Source organism: Bos taurus, chromosome 16, assembly GCF_002263795.3.
Source record: "Bos taurus isolate L1 Dominette 01449 registration number 42190680 breed Hereford chromosome 16, ARS-UCD2.0, whole genome shotgun sequence".
NCBI lineage: Eukaryota > Metazoa > Chordata > Mammalia > Artiodactyla > Bovidae > Bos > Bos taurus.
Genome location: NC_037343.1, coordinates 51,263,559 through 51,283,784, shown reverse-complemented (window position 1 = coordinate 51,283,784; position 20,226 = coordinate 51,263,559). Strand labels below are relative to the sequence as shown.

The 20,226-nt window shown below is 55.9% G+C and overlaps 2 protein-coding genes across 4 annotated transcripts; one reads left to right on the top strand and one right to left on the bottom strand.

Moving 5' to 3' along the window:
- Nucleotides 1-808: 808 nt before the first annotated feature.
- Nucleotides 809-13,515, bottom strand: SDF4 (stromal cell derived factor 4). 3 transcript variants are annotated; one of them, XM_059875409.1, is made up of 7 exons: nt 12,577-13,515; nt 10,260-10,612; nt 8,197-8,333; nt 7,794-7,907; nt 2,448-2,606; nt 2,072-2,247; nt 809-1,348 (listed from the first exon to the last, which is right to left on the bottom strand). In XM_059875409.1, the coding sequence occupies exons 2-7, from the start codon at nt 10,562-10,564 to the stop codon at nt 1,172-1,174; spliced, it is 1,068 nt and encodes a 355-aa protein (XP_059731392.1). In that variant the 5' UTR covers nt 10,565-10,612; nt 12,577-13,515; the 3' UTR covers nt 809-1,171.
- On the top strand, nt 12,659-17,376 carry B3GALT6 (beta-1,3-galactosyltransferase 6). The gene has a single exon (XM_002694133.6). The coding sequence runs from the start codon at nt 13,715-13,717 to the stop codon at nt 14,702-14,704; it is 990 nt and encodes a 329-aa protein (XP_002694179.1). The 5' UTR covers nt 12,659-13,714; the 3' UTR covers nt 14,705-17,376.
- Nucleotides 17,377-20,226: the final 2,850 nt, after the last annotated feature.

The following is a 20,226-nucleotide window of genomic DNA, read 5'->3' as shown; positions in this document are numbered from 1 at the left end:
GCTCAGCCCCAGCCACCGCCATGGCCCCGCATTCTGTCTCAGTTCTGAAAACATTCTTTCCTCTTGTTTGTCTGGAAACCAGCTCTGTTGCCGCGCCCTGCTCCTCTGGGGCAGCCCCTCCCCACAATGCTCGGAAGCAGGTCACGTGGGCAGCTCAGACTGGCCCTGATGCCCACTCGGCCAGAGCCCCCACCCCAGCCGAGGCCCACATACACCATCTGGCCAGGTGAGCCATCCACTGAGGCCCTGTGGGCTTAGGCCTCCAACGGTGCCTGGCAGGGGCCAGCTAGGAGGCAGCGAGCTTGGTGAGTGACCCTCCCTCAGTCATCTGACCCCCAGTGTGTCCTCTCCTCCACCCCACACGCCAGCCACGCACCAGGCATTGCAGACCCTGGGAAGGAGCCAGTAGAGGACCTGTCACCTCATCTCCCCCACTGCAGGCTCCCAGCTCCCCAGCCTCACCACAGCCCCCCGGGCTACTCCTCCCCGTCTCTGGCAGGGAGCCCCAGGCCAGGATTCCTGTGCTTTCAAAACTCTGTGAGTGCCCCTAGTTCTCTACCCCCATCCCTGGGAGCGCTCATCCTCAGAGACCCCTCCGTCCTAAAGTCCCATTTCCTCCTGGTCCCTCCCAGGTAGCCTCACCCAGGCCTGGACTCTGGCTCCTGACTTTAAATTGGCAGCTGAGGCGCTAGGAAGCCTCGGGTTCTAACCAAACCGCCCACCGCAAAGCTTCAAGGGGAAGCTGCCTGGCCACAAACATCCCAAGTAATTGTCTACGTGGTTTTGTTTCCCATCAAAAAAATGAAGCTGAGAGAAAAAGGCAACTATATTTTGAAGTAAATTAATGTGATTCCTGTCACCAATATTCATGCTCCTCAGAGACTGAAGGCCATGGGCCGGCGGCTCTCACAGCCCCACCCAGCACCCCGCCCCACCCCGGCCACTGGCTGCCGGTTTCCAGCAAAGCTTCACCTTTCAGTTTTCGAGGGAACGGCAGGAACTTTGTCGTTTCCCACGGTGGGGGAGCCTGCCGCCCTGATGTGGTCAGTGCCTCCGGCAGCGGGGCTCTGAGTTCTCAGAAGTGAGATGCAGCGATTACACTGGAATCAGGGTGCGGGCAGCCCGCGGGGTGCTGCGGGGGCAGGAAGGGGGCGGGGGGCGCGGTGGTGGCTCAGAACTCCTCGTGCACGCTGCGGGCATAGTCCACCAGCTTGCTGCCTGTGAAGAACTCACTGTACTTGAGCACCTCCTCGGGCTCCAGGTAGTGATTCTGGTTCTCATCAGCGATAGCGATCATCTGCTTGGCCTCATTGAGGGCGCTGAATTCGTTCATGGGGTCCATGTAGTCCTGCAAGGGCAGCGGCTCAGCCCCGACGCACCCCAAACCCCTCCGGGCCAGGGGCATCTCTTCATGTTCAGGCCACACCCAGCCAAGTCCCCCCTGAGGACACCCTGCACTCATGGGGCACCTGCGCCTTGGCTACAGTAGGCAGAGCCTGGTCTGTAATACCCATTGGCTGGTAGGACGGAAGCTACAGAGCAAGGAGGTGGGCCTGTTCTGGAAGGCGGGCACCAGGTTGGAAGTGGCTCAGGGCCAGGTAGCCTCCACCTGTGTGGGAACCTCCCTGCCCATATCAGGGTGTCCAGCCACAGAAAGGCAGGGGAAAGGGAAGCCCCGGAGCAGGGCACATGCACAACAACCGCCAGGACAGGAGTGCTGATGGGCAGGAGTTCCCAAACCAGACATCCTGCCAGCTATGAGCAGGGGTGAGGGGATTCTGGAATAAAATGCAATGACTCATCCAGCCACGGGAGGAAACAAGCCCATGCAGCACCTACACACGACACCAGCAAAGACACTGATGGGCAGGCAGTGGGTCCAGCCTGTGCACAGCCCTCCTGCTCCAGAGTCTGGCCAGACTCCCCATGGGGGACAGCACACCCGGGCCCAAGAAGGGAAGCCCATGACATCGGCTGCACAGCCCAGCTCAGAGGCTCCAGTTCCCCTGACCAGTGCCCAGCCACAGCCAGACCAACTCTGCCTCCCAGCACAGGATGGCCCTGCACACACCTCCAGCTCCGCCATGGTCACAATCCCATCGTGGTTGGCGTCAATCAGCTCCTCGAACTCTCTCTTCCTATCCCGCACCCAGCTGTCGTCAACATCTTGGCCCTGCTGGTTCTCCACGGTGCCCACGGGCAGAGAGATGAACTCAGACAGCGAGAGCTTCTTGTCACCATCCTGGTCTGTGGGACAGGAGGGCAGATGTCAGACTCCAGTGGGCACAGGACACCAAGGCCACTCGGGAGAAACTCAACGAATGGGGCTTTGCCACCAGGTTTTCAGTCTGTGTGGTCTCCCGCGTGACCGAGAACAGCGAGCACACAGTCCCCCAGGCCACCCAGTCTAGGACCGGCCCAGGCTGACCTCCACGGCCAGGCCTCACCCAGGTCCCGGATGATCTCCTTGACCATGAACTGCAGCATGCCGCGGCTGTGCTCAGGGTGCAGGAACGACAGGAACTCGCTCTCCGTCAGCAGCAGGTCCGGGGGCGGATTGTCCGCCTGATACCAGCGGTCTTTGAGGTTCTCCAGGACTTCCTGTGCTGAGAGAGGTGTGTCCGTGAGGACCCAGGCACACAGGACCACTGCGGACATCTGGAAAGTTCTGAGATACACAGCCCAAGAGAAGGGGGCAGCTCAGGACACAGAGGTGCTAGGACAAGGACTTGGCCCTCAGAAAGGAACTCAGCCCCCAGAGAACAGATGCCCAGGCCTCCAAGACGCAGACGCAAACTCTCAACTGAACAGGCCCCCCAACCCGGACATAGACCCCTTCAGACACAGACCCCCCCCACCCCAACGCAGCCCCACCCCTACTCGCTCCTGGGCAATAGAAAAACTGCAGTGGGCCGCCAGCTCTGCAGGAACAAAGGCACAGCTTGATTCCCTTCCGTTTCCTCCTGTTCACTGGGCAGTGCTCTGAAGGAAAACCCAGTCTCCAGAGATGAGTCATGTGTCCCACAAGCGAACTCACTCCCCCTGCCATGAGAAGGCCCAATGCAGGGAGCGGGGACCTTGGGGGCCAGTGGTTGGCAATGATCTGCGTGTCCAGCGGGGGAGGGGGAAAAGCAAGCACAGCACACCCAAAGCCTGCAAACGAGACCTGATTTGGAAAGAAGGTCTTTGCCGACATAATTGGTGAAGGTCTTAAGGTGAGACCACTGGGATTCAGGTGGGCCCTCAGCTCAGGTGTCCTCGTGCAGGAGGAGACAGAGACTGGAGAGCAGTGGCCAGGAGCAGGGACCTGGCAGCACCGGCTGGAGGCCTGGAAGGAGCCCGTCTGGGTGCACTGGGACAGCAGCCTTGGGGACCCACAGGGGCTCACCACTCAGCCCTCCCCCGACGCACTCTAGGGCCTCCGGGCACCCCGACTCTGCTCTTCACTTCTGATCCCCAGATCTGCACACCCCCGCCTAGACACACGAGCACAGGGGAGTCAGCTGAGGGCTGTGCAGACAGAGACTCCACAACTTCTAGATCCAGGAAGGACACATCCCGACCCACACACACCTCAGGAAAGGGTGCTGAGGACAACCAGGCAGAGATGACTGGCAGCTGCCTGAGAAGCCAGCGCCAAATCTCCAATGCTAGCAGGAGGACCAGGCCCCCAGTCACCTCTAAAGGACACCTTTCAGGGGACTGTCTGAACCACAGGAAAACAATGGAAACACAAAATGGAGACATATAAAAATAGGAAAAAATAAGGTTTAAAAAAAACAGCAGAGCCAAAAATCCTGGGTGGCATCACCTGCACAGGAAGCGGGCATCTATTCCGCCCAGGAACAGGCTGAAACGCTCTCAACTTGTACTCTGTTAAGTTAAACGGGTGTCATCCGTATGAGCAGGAAAAAGTAAAGCTATAAGATACAAACCCCTGCCCACAACAAGCAGCCCTCATGGGCACACCCGCAAAGCCGGGCACCCCCTTCACACCTGTCAGGCAGCCATATGGGGTCATATGACTGCTGAAAAAAGAAAAGCGAGGTCTCTAAACCCCACATCAGCAGACGGAAAGATGAAAGGGAAAAAAAAGAAATAGAAACAGTAATGAGCTTATCTCATGTATTACAAAGACAGACTGGCTCACAAAATAAAGCTAAACTTCATCTAGCCCATGAAAAAATAAAATGCTTTGGAGAGACCAAGCCTCAAGGGCAGTTCACAGGTGAGTTCTCCAAAAGATGTGAGGAGGAAGCCACAGCAATCTCCACAACCTCTTCCAAGAGAGAGCAGAGGGAACACTGCTTGACTCACTCTATGAGGTCCTAACAACAAACGTAGAAAGCACACAACAAGAAAAGAAATCTACAGACCAGATTTCACATGAATACAAACGCAAAACACTCAACAAAATATTAGCAGATCAAACCCAACAATGCACACAAAGATTACAATCCAAGTCAGATTTATTCCAGGTAGGCAAGGTTGGTTCAACATCTGAAACTCAATTGATATTCACATCAACAGGCTAATGAAGAAAAATCACATGATCCTATCAATGCTGCTGCTGCTGCTGCTAAGCCGCTTCAGTCATGTCTGACTCTGTGCGACCCCATAGATGGCAGCCCACCAGGCTCCCCCGTCCCTGGGATTCTCCAGGCAAGAACACTGGAGTGGGTTGCCATTTCCTTCTCCAATGCATGAAAGTGAAAAGTGAAAGTGAAGTCGCTCAGTCGTATCCGACTCCTAGCAACCCCATGGACTGCAGCCCACCAGGCTCCTCTGCCCATGGGATTTTCCAGGCAAGAGTACTGGAGTGGGGTGCCACTGCCTTCTCCAATCCTATCAATAGATGCCAGCAAATTTGGAAAACTCAGCAGTGCCCACAGGACTAGAAAAGGTCAATCCCAACAAAGGGCAATGCCAAAGAATGTTCAAACTACCGCACAATTACACTCATTTCACACGCTAGCAAGGTAATGCTCACAATCCTTCAGGCTAGGCTTCAACAGTATGTGAACCAAGAACTTCCAGGTGTACAAGCTAAATTTTAAAAAGGCAGAAGAACCAGAAATCAAATTGCCAACAGCCACTGGATCATAGAAAAAGCAAAAGAATTCCAGAGAAATATCTACTTCTGCTTCATTGACTACACCAAAGCCTTTGACTATGTGGATCACAATAGACTGGAAAATTCTTATAAAGATGGGAATACCAGACCACCTTACCTGACTGCTGAGAAACCTGTACACATATCAAGAAGCAACAGTTAGAACCAGACATGGACCAACAGACTGGTTCAAAATTGGGAAAGGAGTATGTCAAGGCTGTATATTGTCACCCTGCTTATTTAACTTCTATGCAAGATACATCATGAGAAATGCCAGGCTGGATGAATCACAAGCTGGAATCAAGATTGCCAAAAGAAATATCAACAACCTCCGATATGCAGATGATACCACTCTAAGGGCAGAAAGTAAAAAGGAACTGAAGAGCCCCTTGATGAGAGTGAAAGAGGAGAGTGAAAAAGATGGCTTAAAACTCAACATTCAAAAAACTAAGATCCTGGCATCCAGTCCCATCACTTCATGGCAAATAGCTGGGGAAACAGTGGAAACAGTGGCAGATTTTGTTTTTCCTGGACTCCAAAATCACTGTGGACAGTGACTGTAGCCACAAAATTAAAAGACACTTGCTCCTTGGAAGAAAAACTATGACAAACCTAGACAGCATATTAAAAAGCAGAAACATTACTTTCCCAACAAAGGTCCATGTAGTCAAAGCTATGGTTTTTCCAATAGTTGTGTATGGATGTGAGAGTTGGACCAAAAAGAAGGCTGAGCGCCGAAGAATTGATGCTTTTGAATTATGGTGTTGGAGAAGACTCTTGAGAGTCCCTTGGACAGCAAGCAGATCAAACCAGTCAATCCTAAAGGAAATCAACCCTGAAAATTCATTGGAAGGACTGATGCCAAAGCACCAATACTTTGGCCACTTGATGCAAAGAGCTGACACATTGGGAAAGACTCTGATGCTGGGAAAAACTGAGGGCAAGAGAAGGAGGGTGACAGAGGATGAGTTGGTTGGACGGCATCATGGACTCTATGGACATGAGTTTAAGTACGCTCCAGGAGACAGTGAAGCACAGGGAAGCCTGGTGTGCACCAATATATGGGTCGCAAAGAGTCAGACACGACTTAGCAACTGAACAACAATGACAATGCAAAAAGCATATGACAAAATCCATTCATGAACACTCTCAGTAGACTAGGAACAGAGGGGACTCATCACCTTCATAAAGAACATCCACAAAAACTCTACAGCTAAGATCATACTAATAATTAATGGTGAGAAACTCAAAGCTTTCCCACTAACATCAGATTTAAGGCAAGGATGGTCCTTCTCACCACTGCTTTTCAACACTGAACTGGAAGTCCTGATGCATTAGGACAAGAAAAGGAATAAAAGGGACAATGAATGGCAAAGAGGAAATACACTACCTTTGTGCAACAATGTCACATCTGCCTATGAAGAAAACCTCAAAAAATAGACAAGAAACTCCTGGAACCACTGAGCAAGTACAGCAAGGCTGCAGGATGGAAGGCAGACAGAGAAGCCAGTCACTTTCCTACACATCAGCAAGAACAAGTGGAACTGGGAATTAGAAACTAAAGAGGAACTTCCCTGGTCCAGTGGCTACAACTCTGTGCTCCCAATGCAGGGGGCCTGGGATTGATCTCTGGAGGGGGAACCAGATCCCAGATGCTACAACAAAAGATCTTGCAAGTCACAGCAAAGATCAAAGATCCCCATGTGCTGCAACCAAGACCCGGCACAGCCAAGTAAGTATTTTAAAATAATAACAATAAACCTTAAAAAAAAAAAAAAAAGAGCAAGTGCAAACAGAAAGAAGGCATGGATCACACACTCAGTGGCAAAGAAGGGAGTCCAGTCCTAGAAACACCAACCCTGACGAAGAACAGTGGTGCCCACAGTGCGAATACAAATACAGAACACAGCAACAGTGGCCCTCATGAAGCAGAGGCCGGCAGGGCCACAGACACCTGCAGGAGGCCATGATACACTCAACCCCGATGGCCAGGTGGGTACAAGACAAACAGGGAACATCTCAGCAACACGCCAGAGAAAGTCCATCAAGAGAAGACAACACACTGGATGACAACGGCGGGGATGACGTGCCGAGGAAAGACCGAATAGGAGACCACAGGTGGCGCGCCACGCTCTGATAATGCCCATCGAGCTGAACCCGACACCTGGCTGCGAACAAACCCCCAGGGAGGGATGGGAGGGCAGCGCTGAACACAGCAACCGCTAAACGTCCTAAGAATGCTTCAGTGCTGCTTCAGAACTCAGCTAACAGGCATCAAATTGTGTTATCAGTGAGACAGGTTTTTAGAGGAACTTCTCTGAAAAGCTAAGGGGAGAGTTACATCTGTCGCCACACTCAGTACCACAGTCGCCAGGCACCATGGGCAAGCACCCCCACAACCTCACCGACTCTCGGGGTCAGACCTCGTCCAGGGTTGAGGACTAGTCCTGGCCAAGACCTGCTTCCCAGTGCTCTGGTACCTCTGCCACCTCCTCCCCAGAGCTCAAGCCACTAGAGGCTGCCGTCTGTCCCTGCGCCTCCCCTGCACCATGCCTGAGGGTCCTGGAGGCTCTGCCTAAAGGCCCTGCAGGAACACGGGCTGTGGCCACGTCTCACCCACGCCCCACCCGGCACCTGCACTGTCTCGGCGCTACGCCAGCTGTGGGAGCCGAGCACTCACTCTCCTCATCGATGTTCAGGTCCCACTTATTCTTTATCTTTTCAGCAACTTCTCTTTCATTGTGGCCTTTGGTCACCAAAAACTTCACCTTGTACTCATCCCAAGATACGTGGCCTGAAAGAGCAGACCAACCTGTTAGGAGCTTTAACAAGGAACCTTTTTTAAAAAGAGAATTTTAGTTATTTTAAGCCATTGGTCAAAAATCCTTGTGTCACGGGCAGCTATAGAGGCAGAAGCAGCAAAGCACCAGCTTCAAGTTTCATCCCTGAGCCCAGCTGTGGGATCCTCATCTGCACAGCCAGTGGCCACCCCCCACCTCATCCTGGAGCCCCACCCCTGCCCATGAGCTGTCCTCTGCCAGCAGCCTCAGGCCCCTCAGGGTCAGGCCATGGGCTGCCCATACCGTCACCATCGGGGTCCACAGCTCGGAAGTGCGCCCTGCTCTCAGCAACAGCCTCCTGGAAGTGCTCAGCCGTCTTCTGCATGATCCACTTCTGCATCTCCTTGGCACTGATCCTCCTGTCGGTGTTCAAATCCACCCTGCAGGCCCACAGGCTGTGTCAGACGAGGCCTCCAGGACCCCGAAAGACAGAAGGACGGCCAGAGGGGCTCCACAGATAGAATGAAACCACCACCAACAGTAACACACCCCACCCGACGGGCACACAGGAAAAGCTGAGTAGATTTGGGGGAATTAGGGAGCATGCTGGGCAGTGTGCCTGGCCCTACACCATCAGTCTTGGGACCACCTTGCTACAGGATGGGGAGACTTATCAACCCAGTTCTTCGGACCACACACTTGGGACGCAAGCCCGATGAGCCCCAGTAACAGGACTGGATTTCAGACACCAGAAGAAAGTCAAGTTGACACACAGATACAGCCAGGAAGACAAAGAAACAGCTGTAGATGCAGGTGTGTCAAGAGGTGTGCAGATGTGAGTGTGTACATGGCTAATGCACACCCATGGACGTGGGTCAGAACACACACATGTGTGAGTTGGTGCACACAAATGTACACACAGGTTAGCATGCACAGATATGTTATCAAGTCCATGGAGAGGACTACAAGCAATGACACCCCAGCAGCAATGCCCACACCCATTTAGAGATGGTTCCTCATCTCTAAATCCCACTCTCCAAAGAAATAAACTAGCGCTCCTTGGAGAACTGCGGCAGGAACATTACATGAGGAAGTGAAGCTCTAGTGGCTGGCAGTGTGAGGAAGGGAGGAAGTGCTCAAAACAAGGAGCTGGGGGTTGATGACGTCCTGGTGGCCAAGGCTGGAACGGATGAGCAGCCAAGGCTGGAACAGGGAAGTAGCCAGACAAACAGCACGGAGCTGGGTCCCCTCCAGAGTGCAGACACACACCCACAAGTCCGTCCTCCTCATGGAATTCCAGACCACATGGTGGGTCTTCCCTGAGCTTAGCTCCCACCCCCAGCAGGGTAGGCTTCCTCTCCCTGAGTGGCTGCCAAAGAGACCGCAGACTGCAACTCTCCTTGGCAGACACCACCTGAGCCAGGTGACCAGGCATACAGCCCCCAAGATGTCGTTCAAACGTCAGGTGCCCTGATGTGATGTGACAAGAGAGCCACCTCATTTCTGGGATCTTCTTTCCAAAAACCCACAACCCCTGTCCAACCAGGAGAAAACACAGCAGACAAACCCCAAATCAGGGACATGCAACAAACACTTGAGGAGTCCTCCTCATAGCTGTCAAGGCCACGAAAAGGTAGGATCCTGGATGGGATCCAGGGCAGAAGGAGGACCCTGGAGCAGCATGCGACCTGAAGCCTGGAGTATCGGGAACAGTAACGGAGTGCTATTGTGTTTTAGTTTCCACAAATGTGCCTCAGTTTGCAACTTTTCTGTAAATCTAAAACTGCTCCCAAAATAAAAACCTTGCTTAAGAAGTGCTGTGGCAACATTACTTCTGCTTGCTCAAAACTAGGTCCTGAGACTTCTTGTTTGCTCTGGTCTGGGCGGGGACAGGCGAGGAGACAGCAGTTGACATGTGCCAAAAACACGGGGCCCCACATGGGAGACATGGGTGTGTGGGGAGTCTGAGCAAGAAGGTAAATGCAGGCTAGACACCCCCCGCCCCACAACAACCCCGCCAGACACAGGATGTATAACAAAAATGTACAGTGTGGACGGACGGGGCTAGAGCACATCTGGTCAGCCCCAGGACACCCAGTCCCTTAGAGGCCAGTTTCTGCATTTCCCCACAACCTGGGGGGTTCCCCATGACCTGAACCCCACTCCCACCCCTGGGTGGGCACAGTGCACAGCTCAGGGCTGCACATCCATGGTTCAAATGCTGCCAACTTCCCAAGAGCACGTGTTAGGGCTGTACCTCCACAACACAGCACCAAGTGGGGACTTGGTGCAAAACTAGGGGGGGGCCAACAGAGGGGCTGAGGCCAGCCACTCCCATGCTCCCCGCAGCTCCCGCTGACACCTACTTGGAGAAGATGACCATCAGCTTCCTCCGGCTCTTTCGAGGCTCTGCGTCCTCCTCAAAGTCATCCATGTCCTTGCCCAGGAAGACCTCCTGGTGGAAATCTTTGTTGAGGTGCCCATCCATCTCCAGCTTCACCCCATTCAGGTGGTCCGGGGGCAGGATCTCATTTTCCTCCCTATTGCCTGCTCTCTCTCGAGCAGACGAGTGGTTGGCAGGCCGGGCGGACGCATTCATCAGAAGGACAACACCCAGGAGCCAGAGGCAGCAAGGAGCCAGGCCACAGAGGGGAGCTTGCCTGGAGGCCATGGCCGCCGGGGTCTGTGCTGCGGGACAGGCTGCAAGCGTGGCCAGGAGCTGCGGAGAGAGAGGGGGTAGGTAAGGAAGCGGGGAGGTGGTGACCACAGCCACCCACCACCTCAGGCACTGCAGGAGGCTCTGCGGCTCGTCCAGCACAGCTGCCCGCGGAGAAGAGCCTGAGGCGGCCGGGCCCCGACTAGCCCTTCAAGGTTTACAGGAGGATCCAGAGCCCGTACCAGCAAATGCTTGGCTAAAGAGGTGCTTACTTGGTAACACGAAATACAAGTCCTCAGTTTCCAGGGCCCGTGCTGGACGTCCTGTTTTCCCTTTTCTTCAGTTCCTACTCCCTTCTCGAGGTACACCCTGCATCACTAGCCCTGTCCCCCCTCAGGCCCACAGCCCAGTGCCTAGCACAGTCAGTCTCAACTTGCTGGCAAAGAAGCTGACCCCAGAGTCACAACTCACACTCCAGATGCCAGCTCAGCACTCAAGCCCCGGGACCAGAACTAAGGCACCAGAGCTCCTCAGCCTCAGGCTCCTGCCCCAAGGCTCTGTGACACCTGGGGCCAGCAGAATCCAAACCACCAGGCAGGGAGCCACCCCTCCCACTCGCCATCTCCGTGTACACACACGTTCATATACACATGCGCACACATATACATACATACCTACACACATACACCCACATGTGCTCACACGCACACATAATACACACACGTCCTTGCTCCAGGGTCCCTCCCACCGCAGGACTCCGTGCCCCTCGACGTGTTCCTCTTGGAGCCTGTCCACCAGGCAAACACCTTCTGGCCCTTCCAGGTGCCTCAGAGGCCCCCTCCAGCAGCCTTGCAAGGGAGCAGCAGAGGGAAGCTCCCCAAGCCAGAGTGCCGCTGGCAGCCAAGTTGAGGCACAAAGGGTTCCTGAACCACAGTGCCCATCACCAGATCAAGGAGACCCCTGTGCTGGCCTCAGCATGACGGAGGCCAGGGCCACGGGCTCTCCCTGGCCGGCAGACACTTGTTTCTCTGATGCCTCTTTTCTGTCCTATGTGCTCCTGGCTAACAGCTCCCCTGGCAGGGGGACACCTCTGCACGTCACCCTGACGAGGGCAGAATAAAGAGACAAAGCAGGTAATTAAATAGTTAATCCCACTAAGGTATCATAAGTAAACGAAAAAGTATGGGAGACCCCTGTAAGTTAATGATTACTCAAGAGAACAGGTCTGCCTAACCACAAAACCAAGCAGTCTTGCTCAGCAACAAAACCGTGCAACAGAAGCACAAGACAAGCCCCAAAGCAATAAAACAATGGTGGAATAAGACCCACATCCTGCCTGGCAAGGTCAAGAAGTTAATGATTCCTAGGACAAGCTCCTCTGTGCTCACTATAAACAAAAATATAAGAGAAAGGTCACATTATACTGAAACTTGAGATGATTTACCATACTTAAGTTACCCCCTTTTTACTCAGTCCCACTGCACCAGGACAGCTCCAGTTTGACCATGCAGGTTCAGGGCAGCGTGACCACAGGGGACAGGGCAGCTTAACCACGCAGGGATAGGACAGTTTGACCAGCTAGGAACAAGAAGGTCCCTGCCCAACATGGAGGAGGAGCTGATGATGAAGGAGTGGCGTCTACTCAAGAATGAGGAAAAAGATGGTCTTCTCTCCCTCCCCACTGTCCTTTGGCTATAAAAATGTAGTAGCTTAATTCTCGGGGCAGAGTCCCCTTGCCTACCTGCTTGTATCTCTCATAAACGTCTTACACTATAAACTCTTTCCTCACCTGTCACCCTGGGGATCACTGAATTCTTTCTGCCCCAGAAAGAACCTCCACTTACTAAAGACGTGTCTGTTGGTTTCATGTTCTCTGGGCCCAGGTGCTACCTGGACCCCTGGACAAGATCCTGCTCTCCTGGCTCAGCTGGCTCATTCCTTGGAGGGGAAACTGTCTCACGGACGGGCAGTCTTACGTCCCTCTTTCCATGTTTGAGAGGACCTGAACCCTCCTCACCAGAACCCACCAGCTGTGCACTCTGTGCTGCCACTGTGCCCTCAACCGTGTCTTCTGGAATTGCAGTTTGTCCCCCTCTGAGAGCACTGTCCACGCAGCAGGCCTTTCCACTCCTCCACCATCTGTACGTTTCCGGAATTCCTGAGCAAACCAAGACAACTTCCTGCTGACCTAAACACCGCCCTCGTGACTCAGGGCCATAAACACACAGGTGTCCTGTCCAAACAGACTGGACTTCACTTCTGGAAAGAACGTCAATCCCAGACTCTGCTTTATCTTGATGGTCGTACACGGGGTGTTATTTACTTGATATTTTGCATTTACAAAGCGTAAATGACCAGGTAGGTATCAGGAGATTCCGTAGACGTCCTCCTCTTGGTTCACAACACCTTGTTTTGCACCTTGTTGAGCACAGGAGTCAGTCGCTCACTTCTCTCCCGCCCCAGGTGAAGGGATTTCAGAGCAGGGGCTGCCCTACAGACTGGGGGACCCACCCTGGGCTCCTGAACACCCCTGGGGCCCACTCTGTTTAACAGCTAAGACCATTGTCGTTAAAACGCAAACGATTTTTTTTAATAGATCCGTCCCAGGCTTCAGGAGTCGCACACGGTGTTGGCAACGACTGGCCCAGGCCGAGCCGGGTGTCCCAGGCTTCAGGCGGATAGGATGCTCCCTACCCCCAGCACGGCGGGGCCGCGACCCCTGACCCCGCTCCACCGACCCCCGACCCAGGCATCCGAGGGGCCCGGTCGGCGGTAGCTACGGGCCGTTCGAGGCCCAGTCGGCCTGCGCGTCCCCTTCCCGCCGCCCCGGGGCCGGGCGGGGGCTGTCATGCCCTGCGGCCCTCACTCACCGGCCTCCCTCCCCTCACCCAGGATCCGCGAGCGCGGCCTGAGCGCCCGCTACGCCTCCAACGGGCCTCCGCTTAGGCCGCAGCCATCTTTCTTCCGGGAAGAGGCGGGTCGGGTGGGGGGCGGTGCGAGCGGCGCGACCTCCCCACGCCGACGCCCGCGCAGCCATCTTTTCCCTGGGCGGAAGCGGCCTCACAGCTTTCCGGGGCGGCCAATGAAAACAGCGCGGGGATCCACGTAGCCCGGCGGCGCGGCGCGGCCCCACGCGCGGCCTCGGTCCGCGACGCTCCCCGAGCAATGAAGCTGCTGCGGCGCGCGTGGCGGCACCGGACGGCGCTGGGCCTGGGCGGCCTGGCAATGGGCGGTGTCGCGCTGCTCTACCTGGCGCGCTGCGCCGCGCCTCCCGACTCCGCGCTCTCCGGCCCCGCCGCACCGGCGCCCGTCGGCCCGGCGCGCGCCGCCGCCTTCCTGGCCGTACTGGTGGCCAGCGCGCCGCGGGCGGCCGAGCGGCGCAGCGTGGTCCGCAGCACGTGGCTGGCAGCGCGGCGCGGCGGCCCCGGGGACGTGTGGGCGCGCTTCGCCGTGGGCACCAGCGGGCTGGGCGACGAGGAACGGCGTGCCCTGGAGCGGGAGCAGGCTCAGCACGGCGACCTACTGCTGCTGCCTGGGCTGCGTGATGCGTACGAGAACCTCACGGCCAAGGTGCTGGCCATGCTGGCCTGGCTAGACGAGCACGTGGCCTTCGAGTTCGTGCTCAAGGCGGACGATGACTCGTTCGCGCGCCTGGACGCGGTACTGGCCGAACTGCGCGCTCGCGACCCTGCCCGCCGCCGCCGCCTCTACTGGGGCTTCTTCTCGGGCCGTGGCCGTGTCCGGCCCGGGGGCCGCTGGCGTGAGGCCGCCTGGCAGCTGTGCGACTACTACCTACCCTACGCGCTTGGCGGCGGCTACGTTCTGTCTGCCGACCTGGTGCGCTACCTGCGCCTCAGCCGCGAGTACCTGCGTGCCTGGCACAGCGAAGACGTGTCGTTGGGCGCCTGGCTGGCGCCAGTGGACGTGCAGCGAGAGCACGACCCGCGCTTTGACACCGAGTACAAGTCCCGTGGCTGCAACAACCAGTACCTGGTGACGCACAAGCAGAGCCTGGAGGACATGCTGGAGAAACACCGGACGCTGACGCACGAGGGCCGCCTGTGCAAGCGCGAGGTGCAGCTGCGCCTGTCCTACGTCTATGACTGGTCGGCACCGCCCTCACAGTGCTGTCAGAGGAAAGAGGGCATCCCCTGACGGCCGAGTCGGCCCGCGCACCCACAGGATGCCAGGGTCTCAACCGCGCTAGGCGGTGTTGCAAGGCCTTCCGTCGGCCTTCCACTGGCAAAGCTGGCAGCTTCTGCATGGTCCTTAGCATGAGGCTGGCCCTCGAGAGGACCCGGTTTACCTGGTGACAACGGGGTTCCGAGCAGGTGCCTCGCCGCGGTGGATGACTCCTAAGCCCAGGAACCAGTCCATGCCCACCCGAGAGCATCTTGTTCTAGGTCTGGAACCAGCATCGTGTCCAAGCAGAAATGTCCTGTTTCTCGATTCAAGTATTTGATCAGACGAGGGCATCCTCAGCAGGCAGCCCCAAGGGGCCTATTCACTTACCTTCCTCTCCCAGGCTGGGGCCAAGGAGCCAGAGGGTGGACCTGGCAGAACTCGCAGGACCTGACTCCGAAGAAAAATTCCCAAACCCGTTGGGGCAGTGGACAGTGTTATGTCCTGAAGCCACTGTACTGACCGTCCACCTGCACCAAGGGCCAAGACCGCATAAACTGGGCCCTGGCACTTGGAGACCCAAGGTGTGATGCAACCCAACAGTTTTTACCGAAGTTACTTCACCTTGTGCAGTTAGGTCATCGCTTGCATCTCCTGCTGGTATCGTCTGTCACGTATCATCTAGTATTTAAGTCAGTTGCGTGTGAATCAGCTTGCATGGTATTTTGGTCTGTGTCTGGAGTGAATTCGTGGTACGTGTAATGCAGAGCTTGCCTGTGATTTATTTATAAATTTTGTAACTTTTGAATAGTTTTAAGTTGGGAGTGTATGGGTGTCTGTATGTTTTAAGTTATTTAAGAGAAGACTTTTCTATCAGAACTTGGAATTTATGGATTAATCTATTTTTCCAGCTTGAGTTGTAGACCCATTGCTGCTCGAGTGTTGAAACATGGAAGAATTCGAAGTATCTATCTCTCTTCCGTTTTCATGGAAGGCGACCCTACTGCCTCTCTCTAAAAACACTTCTCTTTCAGTCTTCCTCATGACTGCACAGGGCAGGTGTTTCTGGAAGTACTGACAAGGTTTTCCAAAGTCAGTCTTGACACAGCCCTGCTGGGGTACATCCCCTTGGGGGCAGCAGGTGTTCACAGCACCTTTGCACATACCCGAAGGTGGTTTTGCAGTTGCTCAGTTGTATCTGACTTTGCGACCCCGTGGACTGCTGCACGCCAGGCTTCCATGTCCATCACCAACTCCCAAAGCTTGCTCAAACCCATGTCCATCATCAAGTCGGTGATGCCATCCAACCATCTCATCCTCTGTCATCCCCTTCTCCCGCCTTCAATCTTTCCCAGCATCAGGGTCTTTTCCAATGAGTCAGCACTGTTCCTCCTTAAATATGGAGAGAGCTCTATAGTCATGGCCAAAGTCAAATAAAGTGGCGATGGAGGCCCCTCCCCCGCTGGCTGGAATCTGCATTTTCTGTCTGTTAACCAGACCCTGCTGCCCCCTGCCTGCAACTTACTCTGGGGCACTGGGAACTGGACGGAGGGCACACGCCTCTGACCCGCCCCTTGGCTGCGATTCTCAGGCTGTGGATTTTAAGAACGGGTGTCTTGGCCCAGGCAGCTCACACAGTGTGGGTGGCTGTCTCATGGCTCTGAAGGCTGGGATTCTGCAATCGGGTGCCAGCATGGTCAGGTTCTGGTGATGCTTTCTTGCTGCTCTGCCGATGGCCACTTTGCCACCTCACTATGGCGGAGGAGCCAGGATGAGCTCTCTACTGTCACCCTATTGCGGGGCCCTGCCTCACCCTGAGCCAGGGGGTTGGGGCCTGCATCTGGTCTGGGGCACAGTCAGCCTTTAGCAGCAGGTTTGGTTATTCTCGTCTAAAGGTAGAAGAGTATCCAGAACTCAGGGTCTCAGGCCAGAAGGAAGGGTGGTCTGGCGGTTGGTGACCTGAATGCACTTCTCCTGCCTTCACAGGGGCCCCACTCGCCGACCCGGCTCTGGTTACAAGGTGTGGGCTTTCCTCCAGAACTGACCATGTGGCTAGACAAGGATTCAGGAGAGGATCCAGGTTTTGGGGACACCAGGGGGAGCAAGATGAGGCCCTGCCCCCTGCTAGGTGGGCGCTGGGGGATGCTGACCACAGCAGGACGCCGTTCCTACTCACTGTCTCGGATGATGGTCCTGGGATGTCTTGTCTCAACCTCAGCATCATCAGAGGAGTTGGGGGACACACATGTCTGTTTCTCAGGACGGGAGAACTCATGGAAGCCACATGGCCAGCTCAGAGCCGCTGGACTCAGATCCCTGCCCGGCACCAATGTCTAAGTGCATGCATGCTCAGTTGTATCCAACTCTCTGCGACACCATGGACCAGCCCACCAGGCTCCTTTGTCCATTGGATTCTCCAGGCAAGAATACTGGAGTGAGTAGCCATTTCTTCCTCCAGAGGATCTTCCCAACCCAGGGATCAAACATGTGTCTCCCGAATTTCCTGCATTGCAGGCAGTCTTTGCCACTTGAACAAGACTGCTTGGTAAAAAATCTACAACTCCAGGCACCTGTCTTGGAGGCAGGGCACTTGTGAGCTTTAGTGTGTAGTTGAACCCGGTGAAAGTGCCAGTATGTAGCCAGTTGTTGACCTTCAAAAGTACAACTTTTGTATTCATCCTGGAACATTAAATTTCAGAACACAGCGTGGGCTGATGGTGATCCTCCACACTGTGGCTGATGAGATGTCAGCACATTGGAGCTGAAGGCCAGGACCCCTTCCTGGAGCCCATGGACAGGCTACATGTGAACATCACAGAGCCCAGCCTGTCACAGACCTGGAGGAGTCTCCAGGCCTCTGCCTCTCTGCTCCTGTCCGCTGTCTGATCTGCAGATTCTCCCGGCCAGAGGAGCCAAGCCCTCATCCTCTGTAGCCCCTGGCTCTGTCCCCTGCCTGTGGACTGACCACAATGCCCCTCCCAGACAGCCCTCCTGGTCTGCACCTCCCGCCTGCTGAGGCACTTGCCATGATGTCCATGCTGTCTAGGCGTGTGTGCCCTGTGGACCTGGGGCCAGGCCAGGTTCAGAAGGCAGCAGACCTTCAGGGAGTGGGAAGTCAGACCACCGAACTGGTTTCTACAGGGGAATTTAGGATACAGGACACCTCAAGTGGTGCACAGCACACAGAGCCAAAACTCAAAGCCTAATTTAAAAATATACACAATATCATTAATTAATGAAATAGAGAAACATGGGCCCTGAGAGCCTGGAGGAGGCCATGTGCCCCAGGACAGTCCAGGTACAGGGGGTAGTCCTGGGGCACTGAACTGCTGGGTCACCACACAGCTATGACTGGAGGCCCCCATCCACCTCACCCCTCTAGACGCCCCCAAAGCCTGAATTCACCTGATGTGACTGAGCAAGACTAGGGATGTAGTGGGCCAGGGGTTCACCCAGGACACAGCTGCCAGGAGAGACCCTAGGACAGAAAGGGGGTGAGGCTCCCCTCAAGTGAGGCTGGAGGTGTGCCCACCCTCCGCACTGGCCTTCCCAGCTTCCAGGCCCTGCAGTACAGGCCCATGTGCAGCTTGGAGCTGGAGGAGCTGGCCGCCCAGCTGCCCTCTTGTCCCTGTGAGCTTGGCCGGCCCCTGACTCATCCCGGTGTTGCTGGATATACCCAGTAGCCAGTCAGCTCTGGCCTTGGGAACGTCCCTCAGTCTCGTGTGCACATGATGAAAATGGATTCAAAGATCCCTGGTGTTTCAAGAGCTGCAACCCTGGAAGTCTGTGTCCCCTTGCTGGAAGCCTGGGAGGGAGATGTGGGCAGGGGGCAATGCAGCCAACCCCAAGATGCTGACATTGTCGTGTGGGGTGGGGGTCCTCCCCCAACTTCACCACCTCCAACCAGCCACTGAGCTGCGGGGCTGCTGGGGACCTGTCCAGAATGTAGGACCAGCCCAGCCAGCACTTGGAGTAGAAGCCAGCACTGGGACTTCCCTGGTGGTCCAGTGTTTAAGACTGCACTTCCACTGCAGGGGGCACGGGTTCCATCACCAGTAGGGAAACTAAGATGCTGCATGCTGTGCTGTGCACCCAGCAAGTGGAAAAAAAATTTTGTAATAGGAGAAGACAACAGGGCACCTGAGGACCCACGGCCGCTGCCCTGCAGCCTGAGCTGGCACATCATGGGCTGTGCCTGGCCCTGCTGCCTGTCCCTCGGCAACCCCACACTCAGGCCTCTTTCCTGGGCTCCTGGCTGCAGCCTCCTCCGCCTTCCACACCAGGCTCACTCCTGCCCCAAGCCCCCACCAGCCCTGGTTCACTTGAATGTCACTTCCTTATCCTCGGTTGGGGGTGGGGGGTGCTGTCGAGATCACTCACAACTGCTCCCACTGGTCTCAAGCCTTCCCTGGCCATCCTGGGAGTGAGCTGTCCCAGGAAGTGAGCCATCCTGGGAACCAGGAGCTCTTCACCTGCTGCATGCTGGGCCCTACTGTTCAAAAGACACCAGCAGAGAGGCAGAGCTGGTGCTGCTGGGCATGCTGGGTCTTTGGGAGGGGCCTGGGTGGCTACCCTGGCCCCCACAGTGGTCTTCCTAGGATGTGTCCCGCCCCCTCAGACCTTCTCCACCTGTCAGCTTCAGTGTGTGGTGGGCGGCAGGGGGTTGGGGTGGAGGGGACGATCCCACGCTTGGCTGCGCTGCATCCACAGAAGATGGGTTCAAGTCCCAGCTCAAGGACCTGGGAGTGGCCTGAGTGGGAAGTAGGGTCTTTGCAAGTGTAACCAAGGTGAGTACGGCAGGGAACCTACTGCAGAATAACTGTGTCCTCATAGGAAGAGGAAGCAGAGGCTCCGGGAGGAGAAGGCAGAGTCCAGGGAGGCTGCCAGGAGCTCCACCCTCAGTCGCAGAGTCTGCTGAGCCCTGGATTTCATCCGCACACTCCAGGGCAGACACCTGAGACCGCTGAGCTGCTGGCTGGGCCCAATCTCACCACCTCCAAGGGCTCAGCACAGACCCAGCCGTCTGGGGGCAGGCTTCCAACGTCCAGGCTCCAGGGTGGGAGCACGTGGCCTATGGCAACCGCCGGCGTCCCCATGGACTGTGCCTCTTCTGCCTGATCCCACATTCCCTGCATCCCTTGGTCCCCTGCCCACTATCTACAGGTCTCACAGGGGCGGCCAACCCTTGTCTCAGGCCCCCCGCCCCAAGCACACATTCACATCAGGAGACCACCTACTCTTGCCCATCCAGGGCCCAGGGAGCCCACAGCAGCTGCTGCAGACAGGCCTAAAGCACAGCAGGTGCCCAGTCCCCCACGGGGCCTCCAACATCAGAGAACCCAGAGTCAAGATCACATCCAGTTGCTGCTTGATGCTTGCACTCTGGTCCAGGGGCGTGACGAGGGGTGTGGGCTGGTTTCCCTCCCTAGAAACACACTCTGGGCTGAGCCGACATCTCTCTCCCACTCTGAGTCCAAGAAGCAGGTGAAAAGCCGCCATCCACCCAGCCTCCTAGGCCTGGGTCTCCCCTGGGGGTCACTCTCCCAACAGCCCTG